Below are 19,633 nucleotides of genomic sequence, written 5' to 3'. Positions count from 1 at the left end.
TTTATTAGTCAACAAATAAAAGTTTTAATATTTCCTTCCTTCCTTCTTCTCTGCATAAACATAACCCATTTTTGTGATTTTGATGTAGAGAAACTCTCATACATATGGTCTAAGAGACACATCTAACAGTGTTCATTTAGGCAACTAATTTTATCTTTTGAGAATTATAAAAGTTATATCTATTCATGAAATTCCATTCATTTCGTTCCCTTATGGAAATGCAGAATTGCTTACATACCCAATTTGCAACTAAGTTTTATTTTTATGAATTATATGTAGCACATAAGAATAACTGGTCCGGCCGGGCGGTGGTGGCGCACGCCTTTAATCCCAGCACTCGGGAGGCAGAGGCAGGCAGATCTCCGTGAGTTTGAGGCCAGCCTGGTCTACAAGAGCTAGTTCCAGTTCCAGGACAGGAACCAAAAGCTACGGAGAAATCCTGTCTCAAAAAAAAAAAAAAAGGGAAGAAAGAAAGAAAGAAAAGACAGAAAAAAAAATCATCCTAATTTCAATATTGTGAGTTCTCTAGGTCATTTGTCAAAATATTTATCAAACACTAATTTTCCCCTCAAAAAATTAGGGCAACCATAACGGGAGCTTTCCTACAGAGTTTATTTTTCTTACTCTGTGACTGGCTGGGATTGATTGACACAAAATAATAGAAGTCTCTAAGTTGTATTTTACCATGCAGAAAATGGACAACTCTTGAAATGTTTTCTGTCATTAAATTACAAATCTAACTTTCAATGTAGTTTTGTCTAGTTGTTGTTATCACATTTGGCCTAACGCCTATAGACCTCATTCCTGAGAAAGAAATGCTGTGGGATGCATTGTGTTCTAGCAAAAAAATATTTTGAAACATTCATTTTAGATTTATTAATTTTATGTGTCTTAGTGCATAGTTGGTTTTTGTTTTGTTTTTTTGTTTTAGTCTTTAGGGGCCTACCACTCAGCTCCCAGATAAATACAAGAAGATTTATTCTTACTTACAAGTGCCTGGCCTTAGCTTAGCTTGTTTCTAGCCAGTTTTTCTAACTTAAATTACACAATTTCTCATTAGCTATGCTTTGTCTCTGGGCTTTTAACCTTCCTTTATTCTGTGCATCTTTCTTTTTTTCTTACTCTGTTACTGGCTGGGTGACTGGCCCCTGGCGCTGTCCTCCCCTTTTTCTCACTGCTCAAGAGCCTAGATTTCTCCTATTTATTCTCTCTGCCTGCCAGCCCCACCTACCCTTTCTCCTGCCTAGTATTGGTCATTCATCTCTTTATAGGCCAATCAGGTGTTTGAGGCAGGCAAAGTAACACAGCTTTACAGAGTTAAACAAATGCGACGTAAAAGAATACAGCACACACAAAAACAACAACAAACAAAAAAAAACAAAAAACAAAACAAAACAAAACAAAAACGCTAGGCGGTGGTGGCACACACCTTTAATCCCAGCAGATTAAAGGGAGGCAGAGGAAGGCGGATCTCTGAGAGTCCCAGGCTAGCCTGGTCTACAGAGCTAGTTCTGGGACAGGCACCAAAGCTACAGAGAAACCCTGCCTCGAAAAACCAAAAAAAAAAAAAAAAGAATGCAGCACGTGTTTGCATCATTAAACAAATATTCCACAGTATAGATGAATGTAATATATCTTAAACTAATATTTCACAATATTAGCATTTTGCCTGCATGTATGCATGTGAACCACACGCATGCATGGTGCCCACAGAGGTCAGAAGAAGGCACTGACTCCCTTGAAACTAAAGTTAGAAGATTGTGAACATGACGCCCAATGTTCAGGGCTGTGTACATCCACATAAAACCTGAGAAAGGTTTTTAAAAGTTTCTTAATGCACAAAAACAGACAAATGCAGCTTTCTAGTATCACAGTCTCACACCAGCTGCAGTGCAGAGACACATACCTGCAAGATGAAGCCGGCCACCAGCCTGTGTGGCGGGTTCCTGCAGCCTCTCACATGGGCAGTAGTACAGAGAAGCTTCTCCCAGCTGCTGCCTGAGAACTTTAACTACATGCTGCATGGTGGGTTTGGGGTCTTTCCTCATGCAGGCAGGAAAGGTTACAGGTGTGTGGTACAGACAGGTTCAGGTGGAGAGACAGACTAGGAGGATGCTGGGAGGAAGAAGGGCAGAGTCTGGAGTTGCTAGCCATATGCAGAGGGAGCAGAAGATGAAAGTGCCAAGCGATGCAAATGGATGGAACTAGAAAAACCATCCTGAGTGAGGTCACCCAGACCCAGAAAGATGTGCATGGTATGTACTCACTCGTAAGTGGATACTAGCTGTAAAACAAAGGATAATGAGTCTACAGTCCATGACCCTAGAGAAGCTAAGTAACAAGGAGAACCCTAAGAGAAACATATATAGATCCCCAGGGAAAAGGAGATAGACAAGATCCCCTGACAAAATTGGGAGCATGGGGGTTAGAGGATAAGGGAGGGCAGAAGGGGAGGGGTAGGGGAAAAGGGGAGAGGGGAAGAGAATGTGAGGGAACAGGATAGTCAAGATGGAGGAAGGACAGAGACAGAGAGCTAGGAAAGAGATATTTTGATTGAGAAAGTCATTATGGGGCTAGCAAGAAACGTGGCACTAGAGAAATTCCCAGGAATCCACAAGGATGACCCCAGCTAAGACCCTAAGCAATAGTGGAGAGGGTGCCCAAAATGGTCTTGCCCTTTAGTCATTTTGATGACTATCTTAAATGTCACCATAGAACCTTCATCCAGCATCTGATGGAGACAGGGTCAGAGACCTGCAGTGGAACACTGGACTGAGCTCCTAAAGTTCAGTTGAAGAGCTGGAGGAGTAAGAATATGGGCTAAAAGGTCAAGACCATGATGGAGACACCCACTGAAACAGCTTATCTGAGCTAATGGGAACTTACCCATCTGGCTGGACAGGGAAAGAACCAGCATGGGGCCAAGATAGACCTTCTGAATGTGGATGACAGTTGAATGGCTAGGGTAGATGGTGAGGCCACTGACAGTGATACCAGGTTTTGTTCCTTCTGCTTGTACTGACATTTTGGAACCCATTCTCTTTGGATGGATAGCTTGCTCAGCCTGGATATAGTGGGGAGGGCCTTGGTCGTTCCTTGGAGCAATGTGCCTTTCCCTCTCTGGGGAGTGGATGGGGGATGGGGTGGGGGGGGAGGTGGTAAAGGGAATGGGAGGAGGGGAGGGAGTGGGAACTGGAACTGGTATGTAAAATGAAAAGAGATAGTCTTTTTTTCTTTTTTAAAAAATAAAATAAAAATGGAAGTGCCATGCTAATAACGGTGCATGTGGCAGAGTGTAAATAAGGTATATGAGTTAACTTAAAATATAAGAGCTAGTTAGTAATAAGCCTGATCTATTGGCCAAGCATTTATAATTGATATAAAGGCTCCATGTGGTTATTATGAAGCAGTTGCTGGGGCATAGAGAAACTCTGCCTAGATTAACCATTATGTGGATTCTGGGAACCGAACGCAGGTCCTCTGCAAGAACAAGTGCTCTAACTCCCGAGTCATCTCTACAGTCCCCTGAAAAGATCTTTTACTTATTTATTTATTTATTTGAAAAGATCTTTTAAAGTAAGATTCATGTTTTATTATTTTTAACTTTATATTTGAGTCTGTGTGTGGGTGTGTGCATGTGAGGCTTGCAATGGGTGCAGGGAAACACACTCTGGTCCTCTGAGAGAGCTGAACACGCCCTTAAAGGCTGAGCTATTCCTCCAGCCCATTCTATGAGCTATCTTTCAATAGTAAATTGCTCTTATCTTCATGAGTGATGAAGTGCAGGTTTTCACGTTTTACCCCCAGGGTTTTAGGTAGACAATATGTAGCTGAGGACGATTCTGAACTTGTGACCACCCTCCCTCTATTTCCCAAGTGGAGGTTACTGGCCTGTGCCACCACTCCCATCTTAAAAGATTTGTCTGGAAATGATTTTCTTGTTTACAAAATGGATAGAATACTGACTCCCGCCTCAGGGCTATTGAACTGAAAATTCAACTCATCTAATCCGTGCAATGAGCTTACCAAGACAACCTGTTGGAGAGTTCACCACCACTAAAGAGGTCAGCTATTATGAGTTACAACAGTCATAGTACTTAATGTGTCCTGTCTTTGAAAAAAAGATAGGAAATCTCTTTAAGTCAAACAGGTATTTCTCATTGGAGTCTGAAATTAAATCAACTGGTGGCATCTTCCATTAAACAAATATATGCAAAAATGCTAGATCGAAATACTAAGATAAAACTTGACCTTCCCCTCTGTATTTTTGGTTGTAAAAATTCCAAGATTAAATTTCTTTGTGAAAATTAAAAAAATACAAGTTTTTTTCTTATACATACATTCAATTTAATAGTTTGTTCACGGCAATAAATGTACTAATACGGTAGAAGAAACGATTCTGCAGCTCCCCAGGCTCAGAGTACATAGGGAAAGACCCTTTCAGGCAAAGGACCTTTTCACATTTCGCGTAGCTAGGGAGATCAGATAACCACTTGGCGGGAAAAGGATAAATACTGACCAAATCAGCACAATCTGTTTCTGTTTAGTTTATAAACTGCGTTCTAGTATGTCAGTTTTCCTGCCTTGTGGGACTTGAAGTCCGAAGTTAGAAGCGATTCAGCTAGCTGGACCTTAGAAACCCACAGCCCCTGAAGCTCTGCGGCTTAAGGACTACAATTCCCGAAGTACGTCAGAAGGCCGCGCCGTAATCACAGGTAACCAATCGTATTCCTACAAGGCCAAGCCCCGCCCCCAACCCCAGGACAGACTTGGCCAATGGCAGAGCTCGAGCGCACAGCCTGCGGGTTAGGTTGTGAGGCCCGGGCCGGGGGGTGGGGAGGAGTCGAGGGTTTCGGAGCGAGCTCGGCGGCCGGTGATTCGGGGCGTTCGGCGCGCCCTTCACCGAAGCGGCAGTGGCCGGGCTGGGAGCAGGGAGTGGGAAGCGACGGCGCGGTTGGAAAATGCCGGTCCATTCCCGAGGGGATAAGAAGGAGACGAATCATCACGATGAGATGGAGGTGGACTACGCGGAGAACGAGGGGAGCAGCTCCGAAGACGAGGACACCGAGAGCTCGTCGGTCTCCGAGGATGGGGACAGCTCAGGTGCGTGACCCAGCCGGGCAGGGATGCCGGGTCCCCGCGACCGGCGCGCGACAGGCCGCGGTGCTCACGCCGGGCGGCGCGTCCTGCTGCGAGCGCGGGGCGGGGAGACGGGGAAGGGGCGGGGACTGGCTCGGCCTCTGGCACCCGGGAGCTGCGGGGCGCCGCCAGCTCGGGCTCCGGGGCGGCGGGGCGGGCGCTGACTTGTGGCGACCCAAGGCAGCTCTGGCCAAGGGTGGGGCCTGCCCTAGGGTCGTCTCGCAGTGTCCTGGGGCTACCGATCCGCGAGTGGAATGCCCCGCTGGCTAGTCTGGAAGACCGTGGAGAAGTCCCTTTCCCCAACCTACTTAGTCACACCCTTGTCGGCGTGTTTCGGGGCTGTGGATAGATTTTGACTCGGTCCTTGGCGGGCTTGGAACTCATTAACATTTGCTTTAGGTCGTCCTGTCTAGTGCTGTCATCAGTGCTCTGGAGGGGACTAACTTGGGAACTCTCCGGCTCGTAGTAGGTCCCTAAAGTTTCCAAGACCCAAAAGGGACCAGCCAGAGGGATGATTTCGAATCTTTATGGGTTTATAATCAGGACGACGTGGGCAGTGTCGACATTCCCAGTCTTCTAGCGTTCATAGTTTTGTAACTTTAGACAGTTTCTGATTTCTTTACTTGTATTTTATGGTTTTTTTGATGGGGGAGGTAGAGTAGCACAAATACATTTTGTAAATCTTTAATAATTGTCATTCAAAAACGGGTAGCAGTTGTGATTTTTCTGGCTCATTCTCTGATGGAGAATGGCTTATTTGCCTAACCCTGTTTTGGACCGTGTTTATGAGGGAAGCATTGATGACAGGTTAATGACAGCGTGTTATCACTCCGCACTAATCTTCAGGCTTGCCTGTCAGAGTACGCTCCTCCACGGGAAGAATGTAATGGCATAAACCAGCCATCCAAAAGTAAATAAATGTGAGGAAGACATTTTGCTCAGTAGTGGGCACTACTCAGCCTGAGGTATAAATATCTAGTTATGTTATCTTGTCTCAGATAAAGAACGGCATTTTCCTTACCCAACAGAGCAGTTGAACATACAAACTCATGGCACTCGTGACAGCATGCACAAGACCTAATCCCAGTGTGAAGGGGTGGAGGCCATGAGGTTCTACCACTCTCTCAGGAGCTGTTAGCATTTGGGGGGGGGGAGAGTTAGTTTTCTTTAATAACATGAGATGAGCCCTGGTAGGTTAGCCCATGCCAGGGCAGGTTCCAACCCAAGAACGATTGGGTAGAGCAAACTGAACCCCATGGTTTTGCAAAGAAGAAAAAGTGGAGGACTTGCAGTTGTGTGAGTAGGGAGATGGGTGGATCTGGAGCAGTTGGGGGAGGGGAGTGAATGTGTTCAAAATACATTGTACACAAGTCTCAAAGAGTTAATAAACGTGTCTAAAAATACTGTTGTGAGTTTCCACAAGTTGCCAAATAAAACGATCGAATGTAAATAATGCCATGGGAATTCAGAGACGGAGGAAAGACTCCCTGAACTGAGTGGTCGGCACGCAGAGTTGAGCAAGCGGGATTGCCTTGTTTTGAAGCCTCTGGGTTGGGATAGTTAGGTGGAAAGTTCGTATAGGGGAAGGAATGTGAGAAAAGGTGCAAAGGCCAGAGTTCAAGGCTTCTAGGGGAATGAGAAAACCAGTTTGGTTGGGAGACCAAGAGGCTTGAAAAGGCAAAGAACGTTGTTGCTGTGAGAGATTTCAAGGAAGGCAAAAATTGGAATTGAGGAATCCAACTTTAGGAGTGAAGGTAAGAGGAACACTCAGATACAGGAGAGGTGTGGGGAGCATCAGCTGGATGGTAAGATAAATGCTGGGGTGAAGATATAAAATAAAGTGTTCCGAGCCTGTCGCGGTTGAGTATGATCTGCTTAGGTAAGAATGCCTGTACTGACGGATGGAAATCTAACATTGGAACCTGCCTGAGATGAGAAGAAGGATTCTGAGATCCTCTGCCTAGCTAGGGACATAGGCGAGACTTCAAAATTAACCAGTTATTTAGCATAAAGTAGGGATTATTTTACTCTAAATACAGTTCTTGGATCTGAAAAACGGTTTTTGTTTAGTTCTTTTTTTTTTTTCTTTTCCTGGTGGGGTATAGAGGGCAGGGTTGTGCAGTGTAGCCCAGGAGCATTTTCATGTTCAAGTGTTTTTGTTTGTTTTTAAAAAGATTTTATTTGGGCCGGGCTGTGGTGGCTCACGCCTTTAATCCCAGCGTTTGGGAGACAGGCGGATCTCTGTGAGTTCGAGGCCATCCTGGTCTATAAGAGCTAGTTCCAGGACAGGCTCCAAAAGATACAGAGAAACTCTGTCTCAAAAAAATAAAAAAAAAAGATAAGATTTTATTTGTCCACTAAAGAATAGTATGTGCTCAGATTCCCTGAGCCATCTCTCCGGTCCGTGTTCTTCTTAGGCTTTAATGGGAGCCAGGTTCCCATTAAATGTATTATACTTCTTTCCTTCTAGTATTTGCATTGTCGTGGTTTTTAAAATGTTCAAGAAAAACTGATTCTAGAAAAGAACATAATTTACAAGGATCATAGTAGTGCTGGGATTAAAGGTGTGCGCCACCACCACCCAAGGATCATAGTAGTAACTTGAACTAAAAGTCATTTTTTTTCAGCACAAGGTAAATTACTTAGATGCACTTTGTCTTTTCACTTTTTCTGGGATTGTTTTTCGTCTACTGCGCTTTGCATTTTACTTGTCAGAGTTTTCCTGTTAGACTTCCGTACTGAGCAGGTCCTGTGGACACAGAAACTTCCTACAGAATGTAGAAAATAGGAAATTTGGAGGGAGCAAATGTTGTGTGTGTGATCATGTGTCTCTGTCGTGTCCCTTCTGCTCCCTGTCAGACCTTGGGAGTTGAGCAGTTTGGGCCCGTGCTCTTATGTGGGATTAGCTCTCCAGTTGAGGGATGAGTTTTAAAGCCCTGCAGAGCAAGCTCCAAAGAGGCAGAAATATTTCCGTGTTGGAAAATTATCATCATATACTTCCTTGCTATATGAAAATAACTATACATTCTGTGGCTCTCATAGTTTGACCCTTTATTTGATGAAGATCAAGATTCAGACCAGTTTGTGCCTGTTATTTTGATGTTGCATATATGTGAATAAAAACAGAAGATGTGATAATTAATAGTAGCTGTCTTTAGAAGTTGGCTTTTCTTTTTTTTTTTGGTTTTTCGAGACAGGGTTTCTCTGTGGCTTTGGAGCCTGTCCTGGAACTAGCTCTGTAGACCAGGCTGGTCTCGAACTCACAGAGATCCGCCTGCCTCTGCCTCCCGAGTGCTGGGATTAAAGGCGTGCGCCACCACTGCCCGTCAAGTTGGCTTTTCTTTTTCCTCATTTGCTCTTTCTCATTGACTGACAATATCTGGAGAGAGGGAACAGAGAGAGGGTGAGTGGCAGTCCAAGATTCTTCAAACTAAATGTAACAGGATTAGTTCACTTTCTGTGGTGTGAGATAAGGTTCACTGTGTAGCCTTGGCTGGAATTCTCTAGGAGACCAACCTGGCCTTGAACTCAGACCTGCCTCTGCCTCTTTTTTTTTTTTAATATTTATTTATTATGTATACAATATTCTGTCTGCATGTAGGCCAGAAGAGGGCACCAGACCTCATTACAGAGATTGTGAGCCACCATGTGGTTGCTGGGAATTGAACTCAGGACCTTTGGAAGAGCAGGCAATGCTCTTAACCACTGAGCCATCTCTCCAGCCTCTGGCTCTGCCTCTTAAGTGCCACATGCTGCCTAGCAATTAGTTGCTTTTTTTTTCTTATGTGATGGGATAATCAGCCATGTGACTTCTCTACCTCCATCCTCATTTTTTTTTTTAAGACTTAAAAAAATATTTAAGTCACGCGTATGTGTATGGCATGTTTGGAGGTCAGAAGAGGGCATCTGGTCCCCTGGAACTGGAGTTACAGGCAGTTGTGAGCCATAGCATGGATATTGGGGACTGAATTTGGGGCTCCAAAGAGCAGGATTCACGCTCAACCTCTGAGGCATCTTTCCAGTTCTGGTTTTTCTTTCTTGGATTTTCTCCCTTCAGCCTCGGCTGGCTTTGAACGTTCGTCGTTTCTGGCCTCCGAGTCATACACTGCGCAGCTGACACGCCGCAGCTGTGAGGGACGGATGCCAGATGTGCTTTTTGAATAATGACATTTTATGAGCATAGGCATTTTTAGTGCTAAGTTCTCAAGAATTAGTGTGAAACCAAAGGTGGGTGAGTTACCTTCATTGACATAGCTCTTAAAGTCCTTTAAGAAGACTGAGAAATGGATAAACTCTGGAAGCTCTACAGACTGCTGGGGTTTTAATCTGTCATTAAATTAATTCTATAGTGGTAATTATTTTGGAAAACATTGTTTATTTTCCTTTAAGGTTTAGTAATAGACCTTGGATGTCCAATTTCATATTACAACATTTTTTTTTCTATTTGGACTAACCAGATATATTTGAAAGTTTTATCTTTTTTTTTTGTTTTTTGATATATGGTCTCACGTAGCCCAGGCTGGCCTCCAACTTGCTGTGTGGCGTATAGTTTTAGGTAGCCTTAAACTCCTAATCCTCTTGCCTGTACCTCCCAAATGCTGGGATCCAGGTCTATGTGTGCCACCAGGCCTGCCTTGAAGTTTTATCTTTGATATTTTCCATTTTGTTTTTTTATTAACAGAGATGGACGATGAAGATTGTGAAAGGAGAAGGATGGAATGTTTAGATGAAATGTCCAATCTTGAGAAACAGTTTACAGATCTCAAAGATCAGTAAGTATCGACTTCAGAAGGTCTTTGTCGCTGTGTCTCAGTGGTATCATTTTTACTAGCACAAGGGCAATTGCATGGTCTCCACTGTGTTCCCTTTTGTGTTTTATGGGAACAGACTGATCTGATCCGAAGGAGGCTTCAGTTATTGTTAATGCGTTGGAGACCTCATTAACCAAACAGAGTTTTTGGGGGTGGGATGGAGTAGGTGCCTGGCCTGTGGGCGTTGGTGATTCAGCTGTTTGTATTGTTGCACACTTGGTGCTAATCTGCATTGTTCATTCCTTTGTTAAATAATTGGCTGAAGATTTTCCCCTCTGGTGCTAGAGATGAAACCGTGTACGTGATAAGCGAGTGCTCTGCCGCTGAGCTATGGCCCCACATCCCTCTTTTTCCTTTTTCCTTTGAGGCAGGGTCTGGCTAAGTTGCCCAGGCTGGCTGTGAACTCGCTTTATAACTCAGGTAGGCCTTGAGTTTATGATCCTTCTAACCAAGCCTCCAGTGTAGCTGGGTTTACAGCTCTGTGCCATCAGGCTGAGATACCATTTTTAAAATTTGAGAATAAAGTAGAGTATTGTCCTCCAGTTTTCTATTTGGTTTTAACTTGATTTTATGTCTTAACATTGAATAGTGTGTATATTACCTGTTTCACATGTGTGTTACTTAATTTACTTGTAATAGCTCTGTAAGGCTTCCATTTTAATAACGAAGAAACTGATGCTCAGAGAAGTTTATTTATCCCCATAGTTTATCAAAAAGTGTAAATAAAGCCAGGGCTTTTGCCTCTAGTGTTACAAGTGCTTTCCCTTAAGGCTCCATCTTTGGAGGAATTGTTATAGAATGGAAGAGCATAGACGCTGATGAATCAGATTTGAATCTCTCTCTCTCTCTCTCTCTCTCTCTCTCTCTCTCTCTCTCTCTCTCTCTGTATTTCACATGTATGTATGTCAGTGTATCACATGCACACGGAGACCAGAGGAGGGCATTGCTGGAATTACAGATGATTGTGAGCTCCCATTTGCATGCTGGGAGTCAGCCTTTCATCTCTGTAACTACTCTCTACTAAACTACTGAGCCATCTCACCAGCTTCTAAATTAGGCTTTCTTTCCTTTCCTTTCCTTTCCTTTCCTTTCCTTTCCTTTCCTTTCCTTTCCTTTCCTTTCCTTTCCTTCCCTTCCCTTCCCTTCCCTTCCCTTCCCTTCCCTTCCCTTCCCTTCCCTTCCCTTCCCTTCCCTTCCCTTCCTTTCCCTTCCCCTTCCCCTTCCCCTTCCCTTCTTCCCTTCCCCTCCCCCTTCCCCTTCCCTTTCCTCTCTGGGATTAAAGGTGTGTGCCACCACTGCCTGACTAAATTAGGCTTTCTTAACAGATGTAAAGGTTGCTGGGGAGTTTAGTGCTATGGAACTTGCCGAGCACAAGAGGTTAGAAAGCCCTGTCTGATGCCCAGCAACAGAAGTTAATATGTAAATAAACATGTCAACCCATACATAAAAACAATGCTGTTAGTGATCTCACAATCCACTGTGAAGTTATTAAGGAGTGTCTTCGTCAGTGTTCTATTGTTCTGAAGAGACACCATGAGCACAGTGACTTCTATGACAGAAAGCCTATAGTTGGGGCTGGCTTGCAGTTTCAGTTTGTTCATTATCATCATGATGGGAGCATGGTGGCAGGCTGGCAGACATGGTGCTGAAGAAGTTTTTTGATTTTTTTGAGACAAAGGTTTTCTATGTAGTCCTGGCTGTCCTGGAATTTGCTTTGTAGACCAGATTGGCCTCTAACTTATAGAGACCTGCCTGCTTCTGTCTTCTGAGTTCTGGATTAAAGGCGGGTGCCACTATCACCTGGCAGTATAATATTTTATTGTACCGGTTTAAATTATTGTAGCATGTTTATTGTTGTGCCTGTAATTTCAACACTTGAGAGGTAGAGGTGGGTGGATTGGCATTGCAGGTAAACCTAGGTCACATAGCAAGAAAAATCTTAAAAAAAGATTTCCACTACTAATTTTATATTAGAATTAGTTTAAGTCTATTTAGGCAATATAGAGAGTTTAGCATCATTCTGGCAGAGAGGAAGCAAGTGAATGTGTGTGTGTGTTTAAAGAATTATTTTAAATGATGTGTATGCATGAGTGGGGGTGTGTTTGGGGGATGCAATTTGCACACATGAGTGTGCAGATTCTCATGGAGGTCAGAAGTTGGGTTCCCTGCAGGTGGTTGTGAGCCATCTGCACATGCCCACTGAGAACCAAACACTCACTCCTAACCACTGCAATGTTTCTCTAGCCCCAAATTTGGACTTTTGTGTTTTAGCAGAAGTAACCCATGAATGAAGAATTCTCATGCAGTTGATTGAGATTTCCCTGTTAATCTTGTGATGTGTCTTTTAGAGCTACCCAGTAGGGGAAGACTGCTTCAAGTTCTATGTGGGACAGCTTTGCAAGTAGTCATGGAATCCAATCTTGTTCACCTTGGGCCACATTGCTTCTGGTTCGCTGTGACCACCAGCTAGTTCCCCTTCGAATCTTAGTTCTTCTCTGGATGTATTAGGAGTAGATCCATGACCATCGCATAGGAATGTTCTTTCTTGAGGAATTGATTTGTAGAATGGCATATCAGAAAAAAGACATTTTCTTGCATTGGGTTTTAAATCTTTACTTCTTCATCTTGCTCCAAATGTCTAGCCTATTTTTAGCCTGCCATGCTGTGTATCTCTGTAGGGTGTCTTAAAGCTTTAGAAGAGATAGGGAATGATACAATTGTGCTGCTCCTCCTCCTGTTCTAGCGCCCATGGGCGCTGTAGCACTGTGCATAAAGCAGCCAGCCCAGCCGCTGCAGTTTTTGTAGTGTGGAGTAACGTCTTCCACCACCCTCAGTCACCTGCATATGTGCCCAGTGCCCTCAGAGGTCAGAAGAGGACATTAGATCACCTGGACCTGGAGTTAGGGATGGTTGTGAGCCACCACAGGGTGCTGGGACTTGAACTCTCTCTCTGGTTCCCTCATTCATTTTACTACTTGACAGTGAGCAAACGATTGAGCATTTGCTCTATAATAAATGGTAATAGTTACTGTTGAAGGGCATGCATTTTTTGAATTTTACCTTGAATACCAGGCTTATAGAATTTATATTGATTTTGAGGAATCTGCTTTTTGGAAAGGTTAGATGAGCTGGTCATGATAGCAGATGCCTGTAATTCCGGTGCTAGGAGTTTGAGGCAGGAAGATGGAAAGTTCTGGGCTGGCTTGGGATACACAATGAGACCTTGTCTTCAAAAAGTTAAATAACAGGCTATTATTAATTTATACCTCCTCTTCATTTAAATTCCATCACAAATTCAAAGGGCTCTTTCAGTATTTCGTGTATATTTGGCATTCTTCAGGTGTGTTACCTTTCTGTTAGTGTTTTAGTGAGTTTTCCTTAAAATCTGTTGGAATTTTAAAAAGCTGTCAATCATATTATGCTTCTGACTTTATATGTTTATGGTTGAATTTTGAGCCCAAGAAGCTTTAATCCAGATGTAGGAATGTAATTATTTAACAGTTAGCTCTACAAATCATATGTTGTTGTTGCTGAGGGACCACATAGACAAAAGTGGACTGTGTATTATATTAACACTCAAACTTGCCTTGCCATTTAAGAATGAGTCTATTGGAGGCAGAGGCAGGAAGATCTCTGAGTTCGAGGCCAGCTTGATCTAGAGAGCAAGTTCCAGGACAGCCAGGGCTACACACAGAAACTTTGTCTCGAAAAACAAAAACAAAGACAACAAAAAAGAATTAATAGGATTTCCTGTTAAGAAGAACCCTATATTGTAGGGTTATTTTAAAAAAATAGTTTCTCACATGTGGAATCTTTTTGCATCAGCTGGTAAGGGTTTTTTGTTTGTTTGTTTTGTTTTTAAACCTGGTATTGCTGAGTGAACCCCATGCCTTGTACATTCTAGGGAAGTGTTATGTTTCTTTTCTTTTCTTTTCTTTTCTTTTCTTTTCTTTTCTTTTCTTTTCTTTTTTCTCTCTCTCTCTTTTTTTTTTTTTTGGTTTTTCAAGACAGGGTTTCTCTGTAGCTTTGGAACCAGTCCTGGAACTAGCGAACTAGCTCTTGTAGACCAGGTTGGCCTTGAACTCACAGAGATCCACTTCCCTCTGCCTCCAAAGTGCTGGGATTAAAGGTGTGTGCCACCACTGCCTGGCTAGTGTTATATTTCTAGCTTCAGATTAAGGTGCTTTTTCTAAATTTCCTTTTTCTACAGTGTCCATGAGTAAGGACAATAGAGACCTGTACCCATTTTTCATTTCATTCTTTTTCAAAGCATTTGTTTATTTTTTATATTGTATTTATTATATTTATGTTTTTTAAATTTTTATGTGTATTTGTGTTTTACCCACATTTGTGCCTGTGTACCATGTGTGTTCAGTGCCTGTGATGGCCATAAGAGGGCGTGAGATTCCCCCTAGACTGGAGTCACAGATGGTTGTTAGTTACCATGTAGGTGCTGGGATTTGAACCTGGGACCTGGTATCTGTGTGTGTGTGTGTGTGTGCATATATGAGAATGTAGTGTATGTGTGGGTGCACTTGGGCCATGGTGCCCATCAGGGGACAGGTGGCAGGAGTCAGTTCTCTACTTCTCTACTCAGTGGGCTCTGGGGATCAAACTCAGGTCATCAGTTTAGGAAGCAAATGCCTTTACCCACGGAACTGTCTTACTAGTCCTAAGGTGTAGCCCAGGCTGCCTTCCAGCTTGTGATCCTGTGCTTCTACCTTTTTCACATATCCCCCAGAGCGAGCCTCCACAACAGGCTTCTTTTTCCTTTTTCTGTAGTTTATCACATCCTAGTCCAGGTGTTGCAGAGCTCACTATAGGCTCTATCTAGCTCCATTGTCCAAATGCTGGGATTGCAGCAGCCTTGTGTGGTGCTTCCTGTGCTTAACTTTTGTTTTTCATTTCTTCGTCCATTAATTCATTTTATTTCACTTTCTTCATTTCTAGTTGGGTTGAGTTATGTACCCCAGATTCTGGGCTTTGTAATCACCCCTTCACCCCATTGCTCTTTCTTCTTTGTTTTAAAACACTAACTAGAAGCCATGTGTAGTCACTTTCACCTGTAATCTTGGCCCCCAGGAGGTTGGGACAAGACCTTTGAGTTGGAGACTAGCCTGGGCTACACAGTGAATGTTAGACTAGCTTGAGTGTTTCTAGTGAGACCTGTCTCACATTACCAGAAACAACAAACAGAAATTGCCGGTGACTATGGCACTGTGGAGAACAGCCAGGGATTTATGTACTTTGACAGGAATATCATTTATATCCAAACTATTAAAAATGATTTCCTTATTTCTTTTAAGCTTAGTGTTTAAAATAACTTTTTCTTTTAGAATTGATTTATTGTTGTTCAATTAAAATAAAAATCAGGAGTCCCCAAATAGTCATTTCAATTTTTTCCACTTTTATTTTTTGAGATATTCTTGCTGTGTTGTGTCTTCCAGCCCATTTTCTTTCCTCACTCCCGTCCTCCAGCAACGTTAGACAACAAGACAAAAGACATTGAGCCTGAATTTTATATATTTTTTGTGACTCGGGAGTTATACTAATTTTAAAAAACCTTGGACTTATATCTAATTTAATATTAGGATGTATATAAAGTCAAATAATGTGAGTTTTCTGATTGCAGTCAAGGCAGGAGTCCATTTGATAGGTTATTGGAACATGAGCTCTATTAGTAAACAATAATGCATGGGGGGAAGTTGCTCTTCTTGGTTGGGAACTTTTAATTAATGTCTTAATTTTTGCTTTGTTAAGACTTTATAAAGAGCGGTTGAGTCAGGTGGATGCGAAACTCCAAGAAGTCATAGCTGGAAAAGCCCCAGAGTATTTGGAACCACTGGCTACTTTGCAAGAAAATATGCAGATTCGCACAAAGGTGGCAGGTAGGACAGTGGCACTTTGATTTGTGACATTGTTTGGGTCAATATGTTGCAGATGGCATAGGTCCAGGTATCTGCCACGCTCCTTGACGGAACGGACAGCTGATTATGTCCCTAGGTCACTCGTGGCTCGGCATGGAGTTTACATGTATAGAGTTACTGTCTTGTCACGTCTGCATGTGCGCCTGTGCGTGGCCTTGCTGCCTGTTTTATAATGCTACTTGTTCCCTGTGAGAGTAGCGCCTGGGCATCTGCCTGTCGGGAGCGCTCTCCGCATGAGCTGCCTTGTTCCGCCAGTTTGCTCAGCCTGTCTTCCTTCAAAGGCTTGGACTCTGAAGAGCCTAGTTTGGATACAGTGGTTTGGCAGAGTAAAGTATCCATTTCTTGCTTTGATTATGTATGCCCAATGAAACCTGAGTTTATTGTCTGCCTCCCTTCTGTTAGGAGAAATCTGAGGATTGTTTTTATTAGAAAAGGATTGTACTTTTTATTTTGATGATTCTCTAGCAAACATTTAGGAGTGTTCTTGGAAGTGTGAGGCAAAACAAAAAGTAACTGTATAACTTCTTAGCTCATTAACTCTTATTTTCTCATCTTCTTTGCTATGTGTTTTGATTTTAAGGATAAAGTTAGAATTGTTTGTGACTTTCTGACTGACTCATACTATGGTGGAGACAGCGTATAGGAGAATACCTATGACTCTTTGTTGCCTACATAATCAGAATCACTGTGCTTGTTGCAGGCATCTACAGAGAGCTTTGCCTAGAGTCTGTGAAGAACAAGTACGAATGTGAAGTCCAGGCTTCACGCCAGCACTGCGAGGTACCGTTGTCCTAACTTTGAGTCCTTTCTGAATAGAGTGCCTTAAAAAGTAAATAAAATGAGGGAGACAAAACTCAGTGGTGCTCATCACTTGGTGAGCTTTAGAAAGTGCAGTTCACCTGGAAGCTGGACTGGAGACAGGGCTCAGAGGAACACAAGAAAGACTTGTGATAATTTTGGAAGTTTTTCAACTGTTACTTTAAAAACACATTTACATTGTGGTACCGGGAACCCCCTAGAGCCCTGTATAATCTGCAGCGGGCGAGTGCTGCACTGCCGAGCTGCCCACAGCGCGACCATTGCTGTAGAGAGCTGTAGTGGTCATGCCGTCAGACAACTGGAATTAGAGTCTAATTAACACAATAAGAACTTTAGGCCAAAAATGAATATGGCATAATGCAGCAAGGACATTGGGCTATAGAATTAAGTTTTGATGGTTGGACTGGTTTCCACATTTTAGGGCAGCATTTTCTATACGAAAAAATATAGGTTTTTTTATGTTATGTTTATATTGAATAGTGTTTAAAACATCATGGTCATTTCACAAATAACTTTTCTTTAGATTTAGATATCTTAAAAAACTGAGACAAGTATAAATAAGGGGACATGTTCTAGAATGACTCCTACTTTTAATTAAAAATATTTTATTATTTTATGTGTATGTGTGTTTTGCCTGAATATATGTCTGGGCACCTGTGTGTGCCTGGTATCTTGAGAAGTTGGAAGAGGGCATTGCATCCTCTGGAATTAGTGTTATAGATGATTGTAAGCCACCAGTGGGTGCTGGGGATCTAACCTGGGACTTCTGCAAGACCAGCAAATGCTCTTAATCATGGAACCATCTCTCTAGCCTCTCTAGCCCTCCTTATTTTAATGTGCCATTCTGAATATGTATAAAAGCAGTGGATCCTATTGCTTTGTGTATCACACGCGCGTGTATATGACAAGATCTCCATATATAGCCATACCTAGACTCTAACTTGATGTGTAGACCTACTGGCCTTGAACTCCCAGAGCATCTGTCTCCTGAGTGCTAGGATTAACATGCAGACCCTTTAATGCATCACACTCAGGCTACTGTTGCTTTTTCCCATCCTTCTTGAGGCAGAAGCTTACTATGTAGTACAGGTTAGCCTTGAACTTTCCATCCTCCTGCCTCTGCTTTAAGATTGTGATAACAGGCCGGGCGATGGTGGCGCACGCCTTTAATCCCAGCACTCGGGAGGCAGAGGCAGGCGGATCTCTGTGAGTTCGAGACCAGCCTGGTCTACAAGAGCTAGTTCCAGGACAGGCTCCAAAGCCACAGAGAAACCCTGTCTCGAAAAACCAAAAAAAAAAAAAAAAAAAAAACAAAACAAAACAAAAAAAAGATTGTGATAACAGGTGTGCCACTATGCCAGGCACATTGGTAATATTTTGTTTAGTTGTTTCATTCCTTTGTTTATAAGTAAAATTTAATTTTCAAATTTCAGTACTTTTTTTTGTATAAGATGAGCTAGGAATACTTGATATTTTCTGTGCTGTAGAAATATGAATTTAAGACTTTAGCTGTAGTTCTGCATGTGTTAAGTGTGCTTGTGATTTAAAGAATTTTTATTTATTTTTATTTTATTTATGTGGGTGTTTTGCTTGCTATGCACCAAGTGTGTGCAGTGCCCAAGAGGCCAGAGGAGGGCATTGGGTTCTCTTGAACTGGAGTTATAGACAGTTAGCCTGCATGTTGGTGCTGGGTACACTGTGGAGTACTCCTGTAGGCATTCTTTGATTTCATGATCTGTTCTTTATTTTTTGTCATGCTACAGATTTAATCAAGGGCTTTGCTTGCTAATATTTATGAGCAAGGTTTTGTAAATTTGGAATATCACTGATGCTATATTTTTATTGAATTCTGATGAGGAGTGCACAATTTTGTTATGTCCCATTACTGGTGATGTTATGTGAATCACTTGATTGGAATTGCAGTTTTCTCTAAGTAAACTTTAAAACTGTGTAAAGAACTTGTTTCTCCTAACAACTTTCCATTTATTTGTTTGTTTGTATTAATATGAAGTCATTGCTTTATTTTTGTTTGTTTTGCCTACTACTTCCTGATGGAAATATGTTAAAATGTCTTTATGTGTGTCTTAGTTAGGATTTTATTGTTATGTGGAGACAACATGACCATAGCGGTGACTCTTATAAGGAAAACATTTAATTAAGGACTGGCTTATAGTTCAGAGGTTCAGTCCATTGTCTTCATGGTGGGTAACATTGTGGCATGCAGGCAGACAGTGCTGGAGAAGGAGCTGAGTTCTACATGCACAGGGAGCAGAAGGAGACTGTCCTACACTGGGTATAGCTTGAGCATATGTAAGTCCTCAGCCCATCCCTCCAGTGACACACGTACTCCAATAAGGCCACACCTCCTAATCCTTCCTAAACAGTTTCACCAACTGGATACCAAGTATTCACAGCTGTGAGCCTTTGGGGGCCATTCTTACTCAAACTACAACAGTATCTATTTTATTTAACAAATTTCTCATCTTCTGAGATAGTGCTGTAGAGCTCTTCTCATAGCAACTTCCAAGTGTGCAGTTTGTTCCTGGTACCAGTAGTCACTACTGTTGTGCAGTAGGCCCAGGACCTAGTCCTCTTCTCTAAACCTGTGTCTCCTGTTCCTTTCCTATTCCAGTGTCTGGTGGCTCCCAGCCTAGCCTCTGCTGCTACGAGTTATTACTGCACTTTTTCATTTGAGTTCATATATAAGTATATCCTACAGTGTTTATCTCTTTCTGGATTGTTTTACTTAGAATAAGGCTCATCCATGTCACAAGTAACAGGATTTTGTTCTCTGTAAAGGCTAAATAACATTCCATCATTTTTATATGGATATTTTCTGTGCATCACATTTTCTTTATTCATTCATCTGTGGGTGGTCAGTTAGGTTGATTATTCCATAGCGTGGGCGTCGTGTGGGCGTCGTGAATAATGCTGCAG

General features: G+C 42.5%; 1 protein-coding gene across 1 annotated transcript in view; it reads left to right on the top strand.

The window, feature by feature from the left end:
• Positions 1 to 4,803: 4,803 nt before the first annotated feature.
• Brms1l (BRMS1 like transcriptional repressor) overlaps positions 4,804 to 19,633 on the top strand; it is a 37,277-nt gene continuing 22,447 nt past the window's right edge. Inside the window, exons 1-4 of the mRNA XM_075947655.1 lie at positions 4,804 to 5,103; positions 9,821 to 9,911; positions 15,711 to 15,838; positions 16,578 to 16,657. Coding sequence (XP_075803770.1) covers positions 4,962 to 5,103; positions 9,821 to 9,911; positions 15,711 to 15,838; positions 16,578 to 16,657 — 441 coding nt within the window. The 5' untranslated portion in view covers positions 4,804 to 4,961. The remainder of the gene's footprint in view (positions 5,104 to 9,820; positions 9,912 to 15,710; positions 15,839 to 16,577; positions 16,658 to 19,633) is intronic.

This window comes from Microtus pennsylvanicus, chromosome 14 (assembly GCF_037038515.1).
Source record: "Microtus pennsylvanicus isolate mMicPen1 chromosome 14, mMicPen1.hap1, whole genome shotgun sequence".
Lineage (NCBI taxonomy): Eukaryota > Metazoa > Chordata > Mammalia > Rodentia > Cricetidae > Microtus > Microtus pennsylvanicus.
This window is presented reverse-complemented; position numbering and strand designations above follow the sequence as displayed.